At 48.0% G+C, this 21,690-nt stretch overlaps 1 protein-coding gene across 1 annotated transcript in view; it reads left to right on the forward strand.

The window, feature by feature from the left end:
* LOC309550328 (uncharacterized protein) overlaps positions 1-21,690 on the forward strand; it is a gene marked incomplete at its 5' end in the record, with an annotated part of 302,387 nt that overhangs the window by 44,644 nt on the left and 236,053 nt on the right. The window contains one exon of the mRNA XM_082250725.1: positions 9,454-9,576. Coding sequence (XP_082106851.1) covers positions 9,454-9,576 — 123 coding nt within the window. The remainder of the gene's footprint in view (positions 1-9,453; positions 9,577-21,690) is intronic.

Consider the following 21,690-nt stretch of genomic DNA (forward strand, 5'->3'; position numbering starts at 1 on the left):
TCTCCGGACTGCCCTACTGCCCTTACCTGACTGGGATGGTGAAATTGAAGGATCTGACCATGCCCGGTTATGTTGCTTTCTTCCCCCTGGGGAGCTATGAGAGGCTTGCTATGCATGGCTGTTTCCAAGATCTGCCCTGACTCCTGCTCCCCTACCCTGGTGGGATTTGAAGAAGATACCTTCCTCTATGTGTACCTCCAGGTCGGGGGATTTATGCATTCTAGCGATAGAGACGTGGTTCCAGCTCGCCCACAGAATATTTTTTGGGGAGACCTCGGGACTATGTCAGAGGGTTCCGGGTGGATCGGTGAGGGGGGGGATGCGGGATGGGGGCCACGGCCCTCGTTTCAGCGGGGTCTGGAGTGCTGTTGTGCCTTACTAAAGTGACCACTCCTTGCCTCCTGTCGGGGTCCGGGGTCCCCTCGGGTCCATGTTTTGTTTTGTTTTTTGTACTGCGGGGGATGGTGGGGGTTGCAGGATGGGGGCCACTGTCCTCGTTTCAGTGAGGTCTGGAGTGCTGTTGTGCCATACTAAAGTGACCACTCCCTACCTCCTGTCGGGGTCCAGGGCTTCCTGGGGTCCAAGTTGTTTTTTGTACTATGTGCTAAGCTTAGTCTAGATCATTATTCTATGGCATTACTGTGGATGACGAGTTGCCTCCGCGGTGTGGACATCGGGTGATTTCCCCGCTGACGCCCTGTGGACCGCCTTTGCTGTTAGACATACCCTGGCTCACGTTTATTACATGCATAACGGTATTAATCTGACAAATGTTTTCTTGTAGAGGGAGCTCTGGCCGTTGAGCCCAGCTCCTTTGTCGTGTCTGGTCTTTCCCCCCACTTAGGCCTACACCCCAGAGGGTTTTCCCTCATAGACGGGTGTCTCTTCTGTCTCTTGTTTTCCATTTGTTCTTCCCCTTATTGTGTCGTTTTTCTTTCCCCTTTCCCTCCTGACTGTAGCACATCCCGCTCAGCAGTTTCTCACCCCTCGCCTGCCATCTCCCCCCCCCCACCTTCTTCACCCCCCCCTTTTCCCTCCTCCCCTTCCCTCTCTCCGTTCTTCCCCTCCTACCCTTCTTACGTCCCCCCTCCGTTATGGATCCCGTGCGGATGACCACCTGGAATGCCAGGGGACTCAATATCCCAGAAAAGAGACGCATGCTCCTGGGTGATCTGCGCCGTTTACGTACGGACGTCGCCTTCATCCAGGAGACACATTTCCGAACTGATGGGTTGCCATTTCTCCAAAACAGGTTCTTGCCTAACGCTTACCATGCTCCCAATGTTGCCGCTAATTCTAAAGGTGTCTCCATCCTGCTCTCGAACACCATCCCGTGGTCCTTGCTGGATAAATGCGCAGATCCGCATGGTCGGTATCTGTTCCTTAAAGGGCGCATTGGGGGACAACTGGTTACATTGGCCAACCTCTATGTACCCAATGTACACCAACATACATTTCTGAAGAAAACTCTGGCGTCCCTGGTGGATTTCATGGAGGGTCGTTTGCTTTTGGGGGGGGGGACTGGAACCTCCCTTTGGATCCATCTTCGGACACATCCACGGGAGTGTCTTCGGTGCCTCGAGGGGTCAGGGGCCAAATTCTTAAATTGTTCAAAGAATTTCAGTTGGTAGATGTCTGGCGTATACTGCATGAGGACGAGAGGAACTACACATATTTCTCACATCCGCATAATGTGTACTCGCGTATTGACCTTTTTATGGTCCCTCACCGTCTCCTTTCCTCCGTGGTGGATGTCGAGATTGGCTCCATCACATGGTCTGATCATGCTCCAGTTACCCTGGAGGTTAGGTTGGGTGGAGCGGCCCGTGAATCAGACTGGCAGTGGCGGCTGAATGAGAGCCTGCTCCAGAATCCGGTGGTCCTGGCAGATGTCTCCCAACAACTCCAGGTATATTTCCAACTGAACGATACTCCGGACAGTGACCCAGGGGTGGTATGGGAGGCCCATAAGGCCGTCATTAGGGGTGTCCTGATCGCTCATGGTGCCAGACTTAAGAAGGAAAGGGAGCGTCAGCTGACCAAGCTTGGAAGACCCACACAAGAGACGCGCGGATGCCTCTGTGGGAATTGAACTGCCTAAGCTGCGAAGTCAAGTCGGAGACCTGTTGAGGTACCCGGGCGAAGGCTGCTATCCAGCGCTGCAGACGCACCCACTATGAGTCGGGAGACAAATGTGGGCGAGTGTTGGCCAGAGCTTTGAGAGATCAACAGGCCTCCTCTTATGTTCCATTTGTTAAGCACACTGACGGCAGTAAGGTACATCTCCCCAGGGAAATATCTCGGAGGTTTGGAGAATTCTACTCCGCCCTCTACCATCTCCCCACGGGCTTGTCCAATGATGCGGCTATTGCCTCATACCTGGACTCGATCCCCCTTCCACGGTTTCCGTCGCCGGCGAGGGATGCTCTGGAGGAGGAGTTCACTCAGGATGAGTTATCTACGGCCATTAAACTGGCGAAAAGAGGCAAGGCCCCAGGCCCTGACGGCTTTACGGTCCTGTATTATCAACAGCTGCAAACCCAGCTCCTTCCTCACATGCTGAAAATGTTTAATGAAATAGGACAATCTATTGCCTTCCAAGCGGATTCCCTTTTAGCCCACATATCGGTGATACCCAAGGAGGGGAAAGATCCCTATTCCTGTGGGAGTTACCGGCCAATCTCTTTATTGAACGCCGATCTGAAACTCTTCACTAAAATGATCGCGTCCAGGCTCCAACCCCTCCTACCGGACTTGATCCACCTTGACCAAGTGGGCTTCATCTCGTCCAGGGAGGCCAGGGACAACACCATTAAGGCCCTGAACCTCATACACTTGACTAAAGTCTCGCGCAGACCGACCGTCTTTTTAAGCACAGACGCTGAGAAGGCCTTCGATCGGGTGAGCTGGAGATACATGTTTGAGGTTCTTGGACGTTTCGGGGTTGGTCCCCGCATGCTCCGCTGGATCTCGAGTATCTACTCCTGCCCCCGCACGAGGGTCAAGGTGAATGGAGTCTTTTCTGAACCTTTCCAGATTTTTAACGGGACTCGACAGGGCTGCCCCCTCTCCCCGCTTCTTTTCGTCCTCTCCTTGGAACGCTTCCTGACCAAGGTTCGCCTCAATCCGGATATTTCTGGGGTTTTGATGGGCGATACATCCTATAAGATCTCGGCTTATGCCGACGATCTTCTTTTCTCCCTGACCAACCCAGTGATCTCACTGCCTAATCTCCTCCTGGAGTTCGACCTCCATGGGGCGGTTTCCCATCTTAAGATCAACTATCACAAATCGGAGGCCATGGGGGTGGCCCTGCCTGAGCGGACCAGGGACTCTCTTTGCCACAGCTTTCCTTTTAAATGGGCTGATCTGGCACTCAAATACCTGGGTACCTTGCTTCCACCGAACATGGGAGATGTTTATCGCCTGAATTTTCCCCCTCTTCTGGCCTCCACCCGCGCTTTGATGACAAAGTGGTCGACTGGACTACACTCATGGTTTGGTCGCTGCAACATCCTCAAGATGTCCATCTTGCCGAAATATCTCTACCTGTTCCAGACGTTGCCGGTGTCTATTCCAGCCGTCTTTTTTAAGCAGGTGGAAGCCGCCTTCACCAAATTTATTTGGGCGGGTCGGCGACCCAGGTTGGCTAGACGCATACTCATGCTGCCCAAATCCCATGGCGGAGTAGCAGTCCCGGATGTCAAGAGGTACTACCAAGCGGCCCACCTGAACAGACTTGTGGACTGGTGCAGGCACGCTAACCTGAAGATGTGGACGACGTTGGAGATGTCCATGTCCCAGGTCCATCTCCCGGGTGCGCCGTGGTGCCTGGGCTCGGTGCCCGATCGGGTCAAGCTGCACCCCCTTATTGGCCCGACCCTCCGCATCTGCTCCCAGATCCTGGCCCCTGGGACTGCCCACACTGTGCACTTACCCATGTTTCCAGTTCTGGGCAACATGGCCTTCCCGATGAGTTGTGATGGAGGGAGGTTTCGCGTGCTTTTGGCACTGGGGCGTTTCCGGGTGCAACACTTTGGGATCGATGCGATTTGGCCTTCCCTTATGCAGCTGACAGCTGAGGGTGGCCCGTTTGTACTTACCAGGTGGCAGGCGCTTCAGTTGCTGCATTTTCTCCAAGGGCTGGGGCCACGCTCACTCTTCGAGAGACCATTGACGCCCCTGGAGATCCTTCTTTCGGGGGACAACCCCCTGCCTCATGCCCTGTCCCAGCTCTATTCCATACTTTCGGAGACTCTTGAAGTGGGAAGGGGAACTACAGAGGACCTTCACGGCGACCCAGCACAAAAATATTATTCGATTCTCTCTGCGCTCCTCGATCTGCACGTGTCTCCAGGAGACCAACTACAAATTGATGACGCATTAGTATTACACTCCAGCTCGGATAGCTGGCTTCTTTCCCGGGGCATCGGACAGGTGTTGGCGCTGCCTGGGCGAACGGGATACCATGCTCCATATGTTTTGGAGCTGTCCCCGGCTACAGAGTTTCTGGTCTGACGTGCGAAAAATATCCCAAAATGTGACTGATGTTGTCCTCCAGGACGACCCTGCTTTCTTTCTGCTGCATTGTACGACTATCCCCCCGCAGCGCTATAAGAAATCAGTCCTACGCCACCTCCTCAACGCGGCTAAGGGGTGCATTGGATTGTGCTGGAAATCTACGACCCCTCCTTCGATACCGCTTTGGCTGTCCAGAATTAAACAAATTAATGACTTTGAGGACCTGGTGATGACCTGGCAGGGCAGGAGGGAACAATACCAGGCGACTTGGGGATGTTGGAATGTGTTCATCCTTTCGGATGAGGGCAGGGCCCTACAAGATGCCACATGAACCTTGGGCACTGCGAACTCGGGGGACCGCACGGGATCCATCCGGAATCCCCCCTGCTCCCCTCCTTTATCTGTCGCCCTTACTCGCTTGACCACTATCTTATCTCCCATTACTTCTACTTCCCCCATCCCCGCCCTTCCTTTCCTCCCCCCACCTGTGCTCCCCCTCTCTCCCTTCCACAAGCACTATATAACTTCTTCCTACCCCTGTGTCACTTTACTCTTCTTGTCGTTTTCCCGGTGAGAAAAGATTTCTCTGTATATTTATTTCACGCACTGAATACCGAGGCATACTTACCCAGATGCTCATCTTTATGTGGATATTCTGACCCACAACTCTGTTTTTGTGATGCTGTGAATTGTAACAGCACTATGTCGGTTTACACGCTTAAATGACTACATGAGTCCTCCTTTTACTGTTTCTCCTTCTGAAATGCTGATGGTATACGTCCTTTGTTTGATACTGCTTTTCTCACTGACACGCAGTCAGTTATGTTTCTGTTATACTGCACTTTCTAATGTTTTTATATATGACACTTGTGTTTGTTAACTTGGAATATTTCAATAAAGAATTTGAAAAAAAAAAAATAAAGTTGAAAATATTTATTTTGTAATGTTAAAGCCAATAATTAAAGCAGCCGCGGCCTTTTTTATGTCCAAGCTATGTCTGTGGTCTATTTATTTATCTAGATAAGGTTTTAGTATAAGGCCCCATGCACATGGGGCGTTTTTAACGCCGCTGTAAGCAGCGTCAGGCGTTTTCTTTTTGCAGCCTAAAAACGCCCCTCCATGTTATTCTATGGCCTCATGCACACTCAGACGTTTTTGAGCTGTAAGTGGCCTAGGCATTTTTTAAGCTGCAACAAGAACCCACGACCTGCGTGTTCTGAGGACCAGCGTTAGAGCGTTAAAAACGCCTGACGCTGCTAAAAGCTGAATAACATTGCTATAACGCCATTCAAAATCAATGGTTCCCTATGGGAGCCTATTGATTTGAATGGAGGTCGCACCGCAACACCGCAAGTCGGATCCGACTTGCGCTGTGGGAATCTTGAGGGGAAACTCCACGCCAAAATGGGGAAAAAACGGCGTGGGGGTCCCCCTCAAGGTTCCAAACCAGGCCCTTCGGGTCTGGTATGGAATTTGAGGGTAGCCCCATGCCGAAAAAACGGCGTGGGGTCCCCCCCAAAATCCATACCAGACCCTTATCCGAGCATGCAGCCCGGCAGGCCAGGAAAGGGGAGGGGGCGAGCGAGCGGCCCCACCCCCCTGGACCACACCAGGCCACATGCCCTCAACATGGGGGGGTGTTGGTGCTTTGGGGCAGGAGGGGCTCTGCACCCCCCACCTCAAAGCACCTTGCCCCCATGTTGATGAGGACAAGGGCCTCATCCCCACAACCCTGGCCGGTGGTTGTGGGGGTCTGCGGGCAGGGGGCTCATCGGAATCTGGAAGCCCCCTTTAACAAGGGGGCCCCCCAGATCCCGGACCCCCTCCCTATGTGAATGGGTATGGGGTACACTGTACCCCTACTCATTCACCACATAAAAGGCAGTGTATGGAAATAACGACAGGAGACGTTATGGAAAGTTTATTAAAAATCTTCATCCGACTCTTCTTGTCTTCTCCTCTCTGGGGGTCTTCTCCTCTCTGGGGTCTTCTGCTCTTTTGCTGTCCGCTCTTCTTGTCTTCTCCTCTCCGGGGTCTTCTGCTCTTTTGCTGTCCGCTCTTCTTGTGTTCTTCTCTCCGGGGTCTTCTGCTCTTTTGCTGTCCCCTCTTCTGCTGTCCTCTCTTCTTTTCTTCTCCTCTCCGGTCTTCTGCTCTTTTGCTGTCGGCTGTTGGCTCTTCTTCCTCCGGTCCTCCGACGATGACGTCTCCGGTGATTATGCCGGTCTCCGGTCTCTGCAGCTTATTATATAGCCATTAGGGGCGTGGCCCGATGACGTCATTGGGAGGCCCCGCCCCCTCATGTCACAGAAGACGTCACCCGTGACATGAGAGGGCGGGGCCTCCCGATGACGTCATCGGGGCCACGCCCCTAATGACTATATAATAAGTTGCAGAGACCGGAGATCGGCATAATCACCGGAGACGTCGTCGGAGAAGGACCGGAGGAAGAAGAGCCGACAGCAAAAGAGCAGAAGACCGGAGAGAAGAAAAGAAGAGAGGACAGCAGAAGAGGGGACAGCAAAAGAGCAGAAGACCCTGGAGAGAAGAACACAAGAAGAGCGGACAGCAAAAGAGCAGAAGACCCCGGAGAGAAGACAAGAAGAGCGGACAGCAGAAGACCCCAGAGAGGAGAAGACCCCGGAGAGGAGAAGACAAGAAGAGCCGGATGAAGATTTTTAATAAACTTTCCAAAACGTCTCCTGTCCTTATTTCCATACACTGCCTTTTATGTGGTGAATGAGTAGGGGTACAGTGTACCCCATACCCATTCACATAGGGAGGGGGTCCGGGATCTGGGGGCCCCCTTGTTAAAGGGGGCTTCCAGATTCCCATGAGCCCCCTGCCCGCAGACCCCCACAACCACCGGCCAGGGTTGTGGGGATGAGGCCCTTGTCCTCATCAACACGGGGGCAAGGTGCTTTGAGGTGGGGGGTGCAGAGCTCCCCCTGCCCCAAAGCACCAACACCCTCCCATGTTGAGGGCATGTGGCCTGGTGTGGTCCAGGGGGGGTGGGGCCGCTCGCTCGTCCCCTCCCCTTTCCTGGCCTGCCGGGCTGCATGCTCGGATAAGGGTTTGGTATGGATTTTGGGGGGGACCCCACGACGTTTTTTCGGCATGGGGCTACCCTCAAATTCCATACCAGACCCAAAGGGCCTGGTTTGGAACCTTGGCGGGACCCCCACGCCGTTTTTTTCCCATTTTGGCGTGGAGTTCCCCCTCAAGATTCTCACAGCGCAATTCGGATCCGACTTGTGGTGTTGCGGTGCGACCTCCAATCAAATCAATAGGCTTCCATAGGGAACCATTGATTTTGAATGGAAGAAAAAAAAACGCTGCTAAAAGCAACGTGGCAAAACGTGCAATAACGCCAATTGAAAAAGCTACTGAAAGCACGTTTTTACAGCTGCTTTTTCCGGCGTCAGAACTAACTTTGACGTACGTTTTTTCTAACGCCCCGTGTGCATGGGGCCTTAGGGTATTTCAATTAATTTAATCTTTGAAAATCTTTACATCCTGCTTGTCATTCCCATGAAAAGAAAAGGGGTGCTTTTATAGTCCCCCATTTCTTTATGGGATGGCGGCAGGGGGGAAGTGAAAGGAAAACATTTAGGAATATTATTTCAGTCAGTATGGGGCCTAGTCAGCTGGCCTGTCAGGCATTTCAGCTGGGACAGTTGAACTTTTGACCCAGGTTATACAGTTTTAAGTTTCCTGCCTAGCAGAGGGGTTGGTAGCTAGGCAGATTTGAAGTCTAGTGTCTGTTCCCGCTTTTTTATCAGCTGTAACCTGGCAGTTTTGCGTGTGGAGCTTCGCTCCCGCTCAAATATCCCGCTGTTTTCCTCAAAAACTGGTTCTGTCCAGCTCCAGAGGGGCTTATTTAAACAAGTGGCCGCGGGACTACGGGTCACTTTTCACCTCAAGAGCTTGAAGTTCGTTCCCCCACCCTCCCACCCCCCTTTTTTCTTTGGTTGTCGCGGCCAGTTATTAGTTATTGGCTCATACTGTCGCCTTAGCTTGGTGCTTCGGTGGACTTTGTTTTTATTCAGTGTTTTTTAATAAAGTGAAGTTGGGTAATGTTTTGGAAGTTTAATTTATTTGTCAACCTGAGTCGTGGTGGCTAGGTTGTGTTTATGTGATGAAGTTTTTATGTGTAAATAAAGTTGAAAGTATTTATTTTGTAATGTTTAAGCCAATAATTAAAGCAGCCGCGGCCTTTTTATGTCCAAGCTATGTCTGTGGTCTATTTATTTATCTAGATAAGGTTTTAGTATAAGGGTATTTCAATTAATTGAATCTTTGAAAATCTTTACATCCTGCTTGCCATTCCCATAAACTGCCTTAACTTTGCATATTAACTAAATTATACACCACAATTTTTTTTGTTCTTATTGGATTATGAAAATCATTAGTTGCAGCCCTAGGCTTAACACTTAATGTGGCCTCATGCACATTTATTCAGTCACTGTAAAACCTTGCACTGGTGATCAGCAGATTGTGGGTTTAATGTTGGGCTCCTGCAGATTGTGGGTGTACATGTCTGCCCATACCTAGAATGGGCAGGCAGTTGCTGAATGGCTGGAAGCATTAATAAAACTACCTAGAGCACGCATCAGCACACTGGTAGTTTGAGAGCTACCCCACCCCCCCTCCCCTGCAGTACTGTGGTGAATGAATGATTGCTGTGCCCAGATCCCCAGCCTGCTGTTGCAGTTGCGGGGAGGCTGTGGGACCTGGAACATGTTACTTGTTCAACCCTAACATGTTACCAAAGGTGACCTTATCCTAAACTTGTGCATCCTCCAAGAGCTAATCAAGTTTTTTTGGGGATTGGGAAGGCAGCAGCTCATTATGAGGAAACACATTTGCTTATAATTATTCAGCCATGCACTATCTTTTGCTGAAGACATGACATAAACTGTTTTCTGTTTCTAGGATGGTAATGGCTACATTAGTGCTGCTGAGCTCCGTCATGTTATGACAAATCTCGGTGAGAAGTTAACGGATGAAGAGGTTGATGAAATGTTTAGGGAAGTAGATATTGATGGAGATGGTCAAGTAAGTTACGAAGGTAGGTTGCTTTGTGATCAGTCTTTGAACAAGTGGGCTTTGCTTACATAAGGTATTGGGAAGTTGAGCCTCGTTAATACAGGTTGCCACTTGTATGCAGTTCCTGGCAGAGAAGCTATTCCAAAACTGAGGCCAGCCTTGTACAAATCAATGGCCTGCTCTGCTGCTGTTTGCATGTAACCATGCAGTAGGGCCTCTGAATGTCCCTGGACTTTTTTTTTTTTTTCCCTTTTCTAGGGCTGTCTGTTTTGGCTGCAGTTTGCATCTGGACACAGCAGCACTAAAGGCTCAACTATACAACCGTAATTGCCTGACCTGAAGCCTTAAAGTGATTGTAAAGACCCTTCTATTAGGAAAAAGTGTATACCTGCCTGCTCTGTGCACTAGAATTGCACAGAGCAGCCCCAAACCTCTGTTGGGTCAGCTACAAGCACTTCCTGGTCCTTTTTCATGTGTGCACCATAGCAAGCTACTTGCAGTGGAGGCAGACGTACAGGCTGTGTCCACACAGCATGGCTTGGCCCTGCCCCTGACCACTGTTTGATTGCAGCAGAAGCCAATGCCTTCTATCAATCTGCCCTATGAGACTAGGCAGAGTTGTGCTGCTGTAGATGGGCATAGTACTGGCTCAATCCAGGACTTGGTAGGGAAGAGGGAAAGTTATGGGCTAGTGAGGAGATTTTTACCATATCGCATTAAGGCAAAAATACTAACTTTGAAACCACTTAATGCCCCTCCAGCAGAAGTCCTCTTAAGGCCCCATTCACACTAGTGCGATTTTAATGCGTTTTGAGGCATATAGCCTTGCCATTGCTTTCAAAATCGTGCCGTAAAAGTGCGTCGCATAAGTGTGAAAGGGGCTTAAGTGTTACTTTTTGTGGGATTTGGTTAGGCAGACCACTGAATTAAGTCAGGTCCAATTAGTTACTACTGCAGCATAGAACATAAATACCAATGTACTATGGCTAGATTGGAGCACATGTAGCTAGAGAACACTGGAGCAAATACTTAGTCACTGCTGGAGGATGAACAAAGCTGGCTTAGATTGTGTGAACATGGACTACTCTGGTCAATCTGCTTCTCCCTGCAGTGGGGAGGGGTGGCTTAAGGCCTTGTTTGAAAGCTAAACTTTAGCAAGTCTAAATCTGTGCTTGTCTATAGCTCATAAGTTGACAACCACTGCTTTATAGGGTGCTTCAAATGCAGCCCCTGACATGCTAAAGGGCCACACATAATTTCCAATCTATGTAATGCTTTGAGAGGATTGTAAAAACTGCCGACCTAATAAAGGAAATTGGTGTCAGTGTGGACATGCTACATTGGTGGCTGGGGATAAAATAAAACCTGTTACATGGGGCTAGTAGAGATCAATGCTGTTAACCCTATTAGTGTTTCCACTTCAGACTACGAGGTCCATTGGCTGCACGTGGTCTCTGGGCAGCAGGTTGGGCACCAGGGCTCTAGGCATACTTTTTTTTTTTTCAAAAGTATCTTTTTACTATAAAATATACTTTACTAAAAAATCTGACAATTGAGAAAGGATGTACTTTTGTTTAGCTATTTACACCAGAATACCTCACAGGAAAAACTTAGCCTTAATGTTTTAGGTGTTTAAAAATCTTAATTCAGCCTGCTGAGCTGACAGAGGCTCGCTGTACTAACTAGACAATGTTGGTGCTGTGATCTCCCTGCTCAGCTATTGTAGTCAGACAGGGGGACCACCATGCACTCCCAGAGTATGCCAGTTAGATGGCTGCAAGCCCTCATCAGAAGCTGTTTTTCCAGCATGCCCATTCAACAAAAGCCAGATGTCCAGGCTGCTGTAAACACTGGCCCAATGTCATCCAATTTCTGTTTACTATAAACCTCTACCAGGCTTAAGATTTCAGAGATCCTAATGAGACTGTCAGATGTCTGTCCTCTGATCTAAAACCTTCTTTTCAGAGATGCCATCAATCTAGGTAATTTTGACCCCCAATATAGCCAGGAAAATCCTGAAGTGTGTTTGGGAGTTTCAAAAACTTGAAATGCTGTTGGATAATGTAGCTGCTGGTGGGTTCTTTATTGGCTGGTCAAACAACCACTTTTGAATAATTGCTGAGTTTTCACATTGACTGACTAGTGTTTTTGTTTCTCTTGCAGAGTTGGTACAAATGATGACGGCAAAGTGAAGACACACATAATGTGTTAAATTTATTGTACAAAGATGTTTATTTGCCTTTCTTTGTTTGTAACTTATCTATAAAATGTCCCCCCTTTACTGTCAGATTGCATGTATAGTAATTTTAGAATTCCAAACATGTTTCCCATACTGTCACTGTCTTTTTCTTTACATCTTACTCTTTTTGGTTTCCATGAAAAGTTGATAAAGTAACAAATGCTGCATGTGGCTTACTCTGGATTTTTCTCAAAGCCCTTTGTGCACATGGAAGAGCTGGATGAATTGGGTCACACAATGGAATATCTGGGCTCTACAGATTTTTATTTTCCTCTTTATTCTCCAAAAGTTGGATTTCTTCAAGTAACTTGTCTGCTTGTTGGAATGTGGAGTAAAAACTCTAAACTACAGATAGTTAAACAATATTGAACTTATGTTGCACTAATGCAAAGCAGGTATATCCAGATACATGTCTTGTATCTTCCCTTTTTTTTTTCTATTTCTCTCTCCGCTGTTGTGAAGGGTCTGCATGTGATTTGTAAACTCCTTCACCAGTTAAAGGTTTACTTTTGGTTTAACCACATTTCAGAAAACATGCTTATGGCACAATTTGCCTCAAATCAATTCCAAGTTGTATATTTGTTTTACAATAAAAAAAAAAAAAAAAAAAACTCTGCATATGTCTTGTTTGTTTGGAGTTACTGGTGAGAAAATGTTCTGGAAGTTGGTGGAGCTTGGGGCAGGGTCCTTCGTTGGTTTGATCATAGCCCGCAACTAATGTAGTCTAACAGATGTGCCATCTTGATGGATCAGATTAGATTATGGGTCATAGTAGTTTTGGTCTTGATGGCAGTGTCCCAGTTCTGCACCACAATGGAACTAGTTGCTGTGGGCAGTGAGGACAGGTTTCCTGTTTCAATTTACTGTTTGGTGTCACTGGGCAACTGTGCAATCCCTTATAAATTTATGTTTGCATGGGTACTCACTTCTAGCTGTTTTGTGTGTCTCTGTGTATCCATGTACACAAGACAGCTTGAATTTTACTCCCTACTGTTTAGTGATCACAGCATCTTAGCCATGCAAGGGATTCTCAGTTGTCTATTGGTCTTTAGTTCTAGGTAGCTGCCTGCTTGGGTGAGTAAGAGGACTGCAAGTTAAACCATCTCCACCTTTGGAGAATACAAGGCAGTTCAACCCCTCCAAGGGCCCTCACCATTGCTGCATAAGTGGACATGCTGTGTTCTCCGAAGATAGTGCCATTAGGTATCCTTCCTGTCTTAAAATTACCTGCCTTCCTGTAGGCCCTGAACCCCAGTGCTGCAAGTGGTTCTTACTAGCATTTATTTTTTGCCTGCCTGTAAGACCAGAAGCCCAGTGCCGCACCAAACTCCTGCCATTCTTGTAAAACTTGTATTCTGTGCTATCCAAGTTCTTGTCTCTGTACTTACCTGCTATTCTTGCTGAAGTCAGAATGACTCCAGACCAAGTACCAAGCTATCTCCCTTTGAAATTTGGATGGGGAGACCCTTCCCAACCCCATGAATCCATTAATTCTCACATCTAGAGATCTGCAGCAGATGCAAGATGAATATGTGGCAGAATTAATTGAAAAAATTAAACAGTGATTATGGTGATATTTCGCTCTCGTTTCCTTTGCCAACAGGTGCACCGACCCACCCATTCAAGCCTGGAGACAGAGTCCTGGTGAAGGCCCCCCATAAGCAGACGTCGCTAGACCCACCCTACGGACCTCCTGCAATAGCTCAAGCAGTGATCAGAACAGCGGTATTGACAGACGACTCCCCGGTTTGGATCCACGCATCGCGACTGAAGGAAGCCCCACCTCTGGACCCCACGAATGCGGACCGGAGATTGTACCGAGCATCGAGAGGTGGACCGGGACCAGACCGGATGGGATGGAACAGACCAGAAGATGAGAACCTGAGGAAGATTTCCGATTGGTGGCTTAATTAGAGTGGACTTACATCTGAGCATTTACCAGGAGGAGGACAAGGAACTTTCATCATTTGGGATTTTCTTTCCACAGACTGCAAAGGACATTGTTTTGTAGCTGCCAGGGATTTAGTCTGACCGCTCTGATGATATGGGGGTCGAAAGGGAATTTTTTCCTCCCATTGAACGGGGGGTTTATTTTTGCCCTTTCCTGGCAAAGGCTTTAGGAGATGTTGACGATTCACATGCTATAGTCAACAGGTGGTATGTGCTGCCATGGTCTATTTGTAGTGACTTTATTGCCATAATATGGAGTTTAGATTTCCAGGCCATAGATTCTTGCAAGCTATGGCCCTCCCCATTGAACATGTCTGTTTTTGATTTGATAGAATTCCAAGAAGTTATATCCCTATGTGCACACAACCAAGTCGCCAGCCTACATACACCTTAGAATATAATGTCACCTGTTTTGTGCAAGTCAGTTACCAATAATATGACATGCACTCATACAATAACACAACCCAGGTTTGTCAAGAATGTCCAGCTCCCTAAGGGATGGTTACTATCATGTGGGACTCATAGTTGGACATATATCCCAGGAGGACACATCGTGCTATTCACAGACTCTAGGTGACCCCACCCTTATGAATACGGTTGGGATCAAAGGTTGGGTTTAAAGAGTGTATCAATGTGCCTTACTGAAATATTATATTTCATAATACATTTCAGCTAGTGGACTCTTAAACACACCTCATTCGTACATCCTTTGACACTTGGCAGTTGGCTTTTTTGCATATAGACGACAGACATCGATAGGTGTTTACATATTAAACACCTTTCATTCATTCATTTGGACACTTAACAAGTTAGGCTTCGCATAGAGATTACAGACAACACCTGAACACAATTGACAATTGCTTACATTAACACATCAGATAGCTGAACACAGACGGAGCGGCTTTTCCACAAACACAATTTCAGACACGAGACACCCCACATTGACAGAGATGTATGGGGAACAAAAGGGCTTTTTCATGTATTGTCTTAGTATATATATTTTATTAAGTTGACCCATGAATTGTAACTGGTTTAAACTGGTTTTTGCCGCTCAAATGTCCTTTAAATATGTGAGCCAAACTTGAAATAAATTAGATGTATCTACCTTAAGCTTAAGTTGCTGTGTGTCGTTGCATCTCCTGGCCAGCGAGGGGGAATTCCCTACACAGGGGGAGTTAAGACTGAAGGGCCGTAAATCATCTTGCAATTGCCTCCTGACGAGACTGAGCTAACACCCCCCCTCCCACCTTCACACCAAGCACACCATTATGCTTAGGCTCCGGATGAAGCTGTGGCGGAGATTTCACATCCATGCCCAACTTGTGGATCTGCAGCGCTCTTGGAGCGATCTATGCGCTCCAAGAGCGCTGAAGAAGGTGGTGGAGCAAATCTCCGGCAAGACAAGATGTGGATAAAATCGGTACAGATATGTGTTTTGTTGTGGGTGGGCCTGTGTTTAGGTGTGCCAAAATCCCTTCCCCCCCCCTCCATCAACTGCCCAGAATAACCAACCCCCCCCAAGTGTGTCTCTTCACAGCCTTTTGAACTACCATTACAATTTGTCCTTAAATTTTCTCCTCTTTATCTTCTGGTTCTAGCCACAGCAGACGGACGCCAAGCAGTGGTGTGTGTTTGGTGAAGAAGGGGAGGAGGAGGACTGCAACCCTGCAGTATGTCAGGCCTGGGAGCGAGCCTTTGGAGCGCCTCCAAATTGTTGACCGTAAGCAGAAGCATTTTAATTCTCAAGATGTTCATTAGAAAGGACTTTGGGGTTATTGATCATGCAAAATAATGTTTGTGAAGTTTTTTTAGTAGCAATTTTTAGGCTTAGTTACCTAACTCTTCAGTCTGAACTGTTTTGGAGCAAGATGGTAACAACCAACTACTCTGGAGTGGAGGTGTATCAGCAATGTTTTGAAAGTCTATGAATTGTATGGTACTGTAAAAGTGGTGTGATTATGCCAGGTAGCATTTGCTAGTTGTGCGAAAAAAAACCTTTCCCTGGGCAATGTGGAAAATCCAGTTCATATTAACAAGCTTTATGATCCACTTGGTGTAACTATGACTAATGTGACTGCATAGTAAACACATGATATTGGGGGGGGGGGGTCACCCATTGGGAATGGATGGTGACCTCCTGTTTCTAAACATGGTCAATGAAGCTCATTGATGTAATTGCTCTTGTATGTACAGAATTGTAGGGGCAATGAGTATCGTGCTAGCATGTTGAGAAGTTGCTGCCTATTTGTGTCCTCACATTGTGTGTAACTTGTGATGTTGTTCTTTTTAGAAACAAGCGACGAGGAGCTGGAGGCTCAGCCTTCTCAGGCCAACTGTAAGTAATGTGGCTGTCTAACTTTGAGGAATGCATTTTTGGGTCTCTTTTTTTCTCTTTTGTGGTTGATGTAGCTTCAGCGAGAGGTGAGGAGCAGGAGGAGGAAGAGGCAGGCCCCAGCAATGTGGGCCAGGGGCAGGAGGGCCAGGGCCATGTGGCCCATGAGCAGGGTGGCCAGGATGATGGGGGATCAGAGAGGAGTGAGGAGGAGGACAGCTGCCCTCAAATGGAAAGTAAGTACTCTACATGTGTTTGTGTCTTCAATGGGTCCTTGTAATTGTAAGGGCTGGAATGTATATTTTTGTCTTTGTTTGGGGTTAGGTAGCAGCAGACATCTATGATGTTTGTTGTGGAAGCCAGGAGAATAGGGGTCGCTGCTTACCCAGTCCACTGAAACTACTACTTTCTGCGTCCCTTTTCGAAAATAGCTGTTGTTAAATGATTGTATTATTGTCTTTGTGTTTCTAGGATCTCCAACGTTGTCACCCCGTGCAGAGGTGGAGGAGGAGAATACTCCTGGTGTGTTGGCCGGCTCCCCTGAACCACACTGTAAGTACATTGAATGTGATTCTCACATGTATTGTGTGTGCTAGGGTGATGTGTATCTCTGCTAATCTAAGTTGTAGGCAAATCAAGTGCAGTTTAGCTAAATGTGACAGGAAGGTTGATTTGGATTTTGACATGGAGGATTGGGAAGGTCAAGGATGGAGAATATACCATGAGGGTCGATGTAAGGCTGGCGTCTTTTTTTGGGGGGATCTTCTAAGACGGACCAATATTTGCAAGGTTATTTTGCAGTCAGTAACTCAATAACTTTTTGGGAGAAGTAATTTGTAACTGTAACTAATTACTTTTTTAAACTAAGATCAGCAACACTGGTCACCAACAACCATCTCCACAATGTCCCATGGAAGTGTTCAGCTCTCTATCTCCCAAACACTGGAGCGGAAGAGGAAGTACCCCCCCCCCCCCACCCACCCACGATCCCTGGCCCTGTATGCCAGCATTTCAAAATTTCTGGCATTTGAAATGCTGTCATTCCGTCTGGTGGAGACGCAGAGTTTTAAAAGCCTTATGGCGGTGGCTGTCCCACAGTATGTCCTGCCCAGCCACCGCTACTTTTCCAGGCGAGCAATCCCTTCCCTGCACAACTAGTGGGGGACAAAATCCGGTGTGCACTGTGCAACAGCATCTGTGGCAAGGTCCACCTAACTACGAATACGTGGACCAGTAAGCACAGTCAGGGGCGTTATATCTCCCTAACGGCACACTGGATAAATACAGTGGCGGCTGGGCCTGAGGCGGATAGCAGTTTGGCGCTTGCCCTTCCATCACCGAGGATTGCAGGGCGCTTCAGTTTGCCTCCTGTTGCTAACTCCTCCTACTCCGCTTCCTCATCCTCTACCGTCTTCTCATCCGGTTAGCGTAACACCTTCACCACCAACTTCAGCACAGCCAGGGGTAAACAACAGCAGGCAGTTTTAAAACTTGCCTGTTTGGGGGAAAAATCACACACTGCACAGGAGTTGTGGAGGGGCATTGAAGAACAGACCGATGAGTGGTTGGTGCCAGTGAGCCTCAAGCCCGGCCTGGTGGTGTTCAATAATGGGCGAAATCTCGTAGCAGCTCTGGACCTAGCCGGTTTGATGCAAATCCCTTGCCTGGCGCATGTGCTGAATTTGGTGGTTCCTTACAAATGACCCCGATATGTCAGAGCTGCGGCAGAAAGTACGGGTCTTCTGTGAGAACTTTCAGCGTTCTCACCCTGCTGCTGCTCGCCTGTCAGCGCTGCAGCATAACTTCAGCCTTCCTGCTCACCACCTCATATGTGACGTGCCCACAAGGTGGAACTCCACCTTGCACATGCTGGCCAGACTGTGTGAGCAGCAGCAGGCGATAGTGGAGTTTCAGCTGCAGCACGCATGCGTAGTCGCTCTGCGGAACAGCACCACTTCACCATCAATAACTGGGCCTCCATGCGAGACCTGTGTGCCTTGTTGCGCTGTATCGAGTACTCCACCAAAGTGGCCAGTGCCGATAAAGCCATTCTCAACGTTACTATCCCACTTCCATGCCTCCTTGAAAAATGATTCGGGCAATGATGGAAGAGGATGTGGCACTGGAGAAGGAGGAGGAGGAAGAGGGATCATTTCCAAGGCTTTCAGGGCAGTCTATCACAAGTGGCTCCGAGGGGGTGGGTTCCTGCACCCACAAACGCCAGGTACACAATTGTTCAGCAAGGGCACAGTTCTGGAGGATGCTGAGGTGAAGGATGAGGAGGAGGAGATGGAGGAGGAGGAACCATGTTCAGAGCAGGGTGGCTTGCCAGAGCAGCTTATGGCCATCACTGGTACATGGTGGGGGATACAGAGGACACAGACGATACACCTCCCACAGAGGACAGCTTTTCGTTGCCTCTGGGCAGCCTGGTACACATGAGCGATTGCATGCTGCAGTGTCTACGCAACGACCGCCGAGTTTCCCCCATTATAACTTGTGCTGATTACTGGGTGGCCACGCTGCTGGATCCCCATTACAAGGACATCGTACCATCCTTAATTCCCTCACTGGAGCGTGATCGTAAGATGCACGAGTACAAGCGCACGCTGGTAGATGCGCCGCTGGTGGCATTCCCACCTGACAGCGGGGGCACAGTGGAAGCACAAGGCGAAGGCAGGGGAGGAGGAAGAGGAAGCCAAGCCAACGCAGCTGGGGGAACCGCCAGCACCTTAGAGGGCAGGGTTAGCTTGGCCGAAATGTGGAAAAGCTTTGTCAACATGCCGCAACAACCACCACCACCAGCTGATATGGAACGTCTTAGCAGGAGGCAGCATTTCACCAACATGGTGGAGCAGTATGTGTGCACACACCTACACGTACTGAATGACGGGTCTGCCCCCTTCAACTTCTTGGTCTCCAAATTGTGCACATGGCCTGAGCTTGCCCTTCACGCCTTGGAGGTGCTGGCCTGCCCTGCAGCCAGTGTATTATCTGAATGTGTATTTAGCACGGCGGGGGGGGGGGGCGTTATCACAGACAAGCGCAGCCGCCTGTCCAGAGCCAATGTGGACAAGCTCACATTCATTAAAATGAACCAGGCATGGATCCCACAGGTCTTGTCCATACCTTTTGCAGAATAGATATATATACCGGCCTTACCCAGCCATTGTTGTATTTTTGATCTTTCTCACTCTTTTAGGGTGTACCCTAATTAACCGGTTGCCGACCGCCGCACGACTATATACTGCGGCGGTCAGCCCCGGCCAGGCAGAGTGACGTATCGGTACGTCACTCGCCTGTCACTGACTTGCGAGCCTATAGCGAGCGGGCGCGCGCCCGCCGAGGCGCGCGCCCGCCGCGGCTCGTTCACAGGCAAGTCAGTGCGTGTGACCGGCGGACTCGATGTCCGCCGGCCACACTACGATCGCTCCTGTGAAGGGAGAAAGACAGAGCAGCTTGTGTAAACAAGCTGCCTGTCAGTTCTCCCTGTGTAAAAGTAAAGATCTGACCGTTCTACTATGTAGAACGGTTGATCTTTGCTTTTACACCAATAGCAATGTCCCTACACAGTAGAAAGCACGCCCCTAGGACACACTTAACCCCTCCCTTCCCAATAAAGTTAACCCCTTCCCTGCCAGTGTCATTTTTGCAGTAACAGTGCATATGTATAGCACTGATTACTGCAGTAATGTCACTGGTAACCCCAAAAGTGTCAAAAATGTCAGTCAAGGGTCCGATCTGTCCGCCGCAATGTCGCAGTACCGAAAAAAAAATCGCAGATCGCCGCCATTATGCGTTAAAAAAAAAAACACCAAAAATGACAAAAATCTTTCTCTTTGTTAGTAAACGCGATAACTTTTGCGCAAACCAATCAAAATACGCTTTTTGCGATTTTTTTTACCAAACATAGGTAGCATAAAACAAATTGGCCGAAAAATGTTAAAAAATTTTGATTTTTACTTTTTTTTTTGGGGAATTTCATATAAAAAAATGTGAAAAATATTGTTATTTTTGCAAAATTTACGCTCTTTTTTTGTTTATAGCGCGTGATCAAAAAATCGCACAGGTGATCAAATACCACCAAAAGAAAGCTCTGTTTGTGGGAAAAAAAGGACGTCAAATTCGTTTAGGTACAGCGTCGCACGACCGCGCAATTGTCCGTTAAAGTCACGCAGTAAAAAATCGCAAAAAAACCCCTGGTCCTTTAGCAGCCAAATCCTCCGGGGCTTAAGTGGTTAAAAAAAAAAAAATTAAACCAAAACCAGTGTTGGCTACCTCGTTCTCCACCGCCGCCACTTCCACCTACACCGCCACCTCAACCTCCTACTCCATATGGACCTCGTCCTCCTACATCAAAATTATTTTAAATTCGTATGTATGTTATGTTTTTTTTAAGTTATTTACATATCCACATTTGTTTGCAGAGCACTTACCATGCTCTTAACAACATTTTGCTGCTGTTTGCAGCCCTTTAGCCCTTTCCCTACTTTTTTAGAGCCATTTTAGTGCTCAAAAGTTCGGGTCCCCATTGTCTTCAATGGGGTTCAGGTTTGGGGTCAAGTTCGGGTCCCGAACTCAAACTTTTTTGCGAAGTTCGGCCGAACCGTCGAACCGAACATCCAGGTGTCCGCTCAACTCTACTTGTCACGTGTACGTTTAAGAAGGACACAGCAGCCAATATACTACTTAAAGCCGATAGCCATCATCCCTAGTGCCTAAAAGATGGAATACCCATTGGTAAATTCCCTTGAATCAAAAGAAATTGTACCAAACATTACAAAATGGGAACAAAAAGATCTCTATAGAAGATTCCGTGAACGGGGATATTCCCATCGACAGCTGTAAAAAAGTAAAGCTAAGGGCGGCTACTTGTGATAGAAAGGCACTTCTCAAGTTAGATTAATCACTCAATTTGGTACACAGTGGGAGGAGGTCCGAAAAATCCTTAAACACTGGGGTATTTTACAAAATAATAAGAGCATAGCCTGGGTTGTGGGAAAAAAATATCCCATAAAAAATCCCCTAAATAGGTCCACGTTGACCATGTGACCAGAGGTTTAGCAGTGGAACGCACGCTGTTCGTTTGGCATCCCTGTACTTCCCACCATGTCTACACCTGGGTGAATGAATACTTCTCCTACCAGACACTGATAGAAGTCACAAGACTACTATATACTGGTGATGAGAAAAGAGCTGATCCAGAGGTAACCCCTGAGGAGATTGGCACACAGGATTTGCCTGGCTGAGGGAATACCTAATTTACTTCACGCTGGTTACCCCTGCAGGGGTGCCGAGCTCTGGTGAGTGTGGGGGATACTGAGAGGGGAGCACCGGTTTCCTCACCCGGCACCCAATACCTGGATCACCTCGGAATTCACCCATTGAGCTTACCTTGAAGCCTCATCCACTAATTTATCACCTATGGACTTTTATTGCAATTTTTTTTTTATAGAAGATTCATTTTTATTCATATAGATATTTTTTATATGTATATACACATTTTTCTATTTTTATTCTTATTCACGATTTTCACTTGCCAATTTATATTGGCACACTTGAGAATTTGCTCTCAGGTGACTTCATATTATCTATTTATATT

This window comes from Pelophylax lessonae (genome assembly GCF_965119305.1).
Source record: "Pelophylax lessonae genome assembly, chromosome: 3".
NCBI lineage: Eukaryota > Metazoa > Chordata > Amphibia > Anura > Ranidae > Pelophylax > Pelophylax lessonae.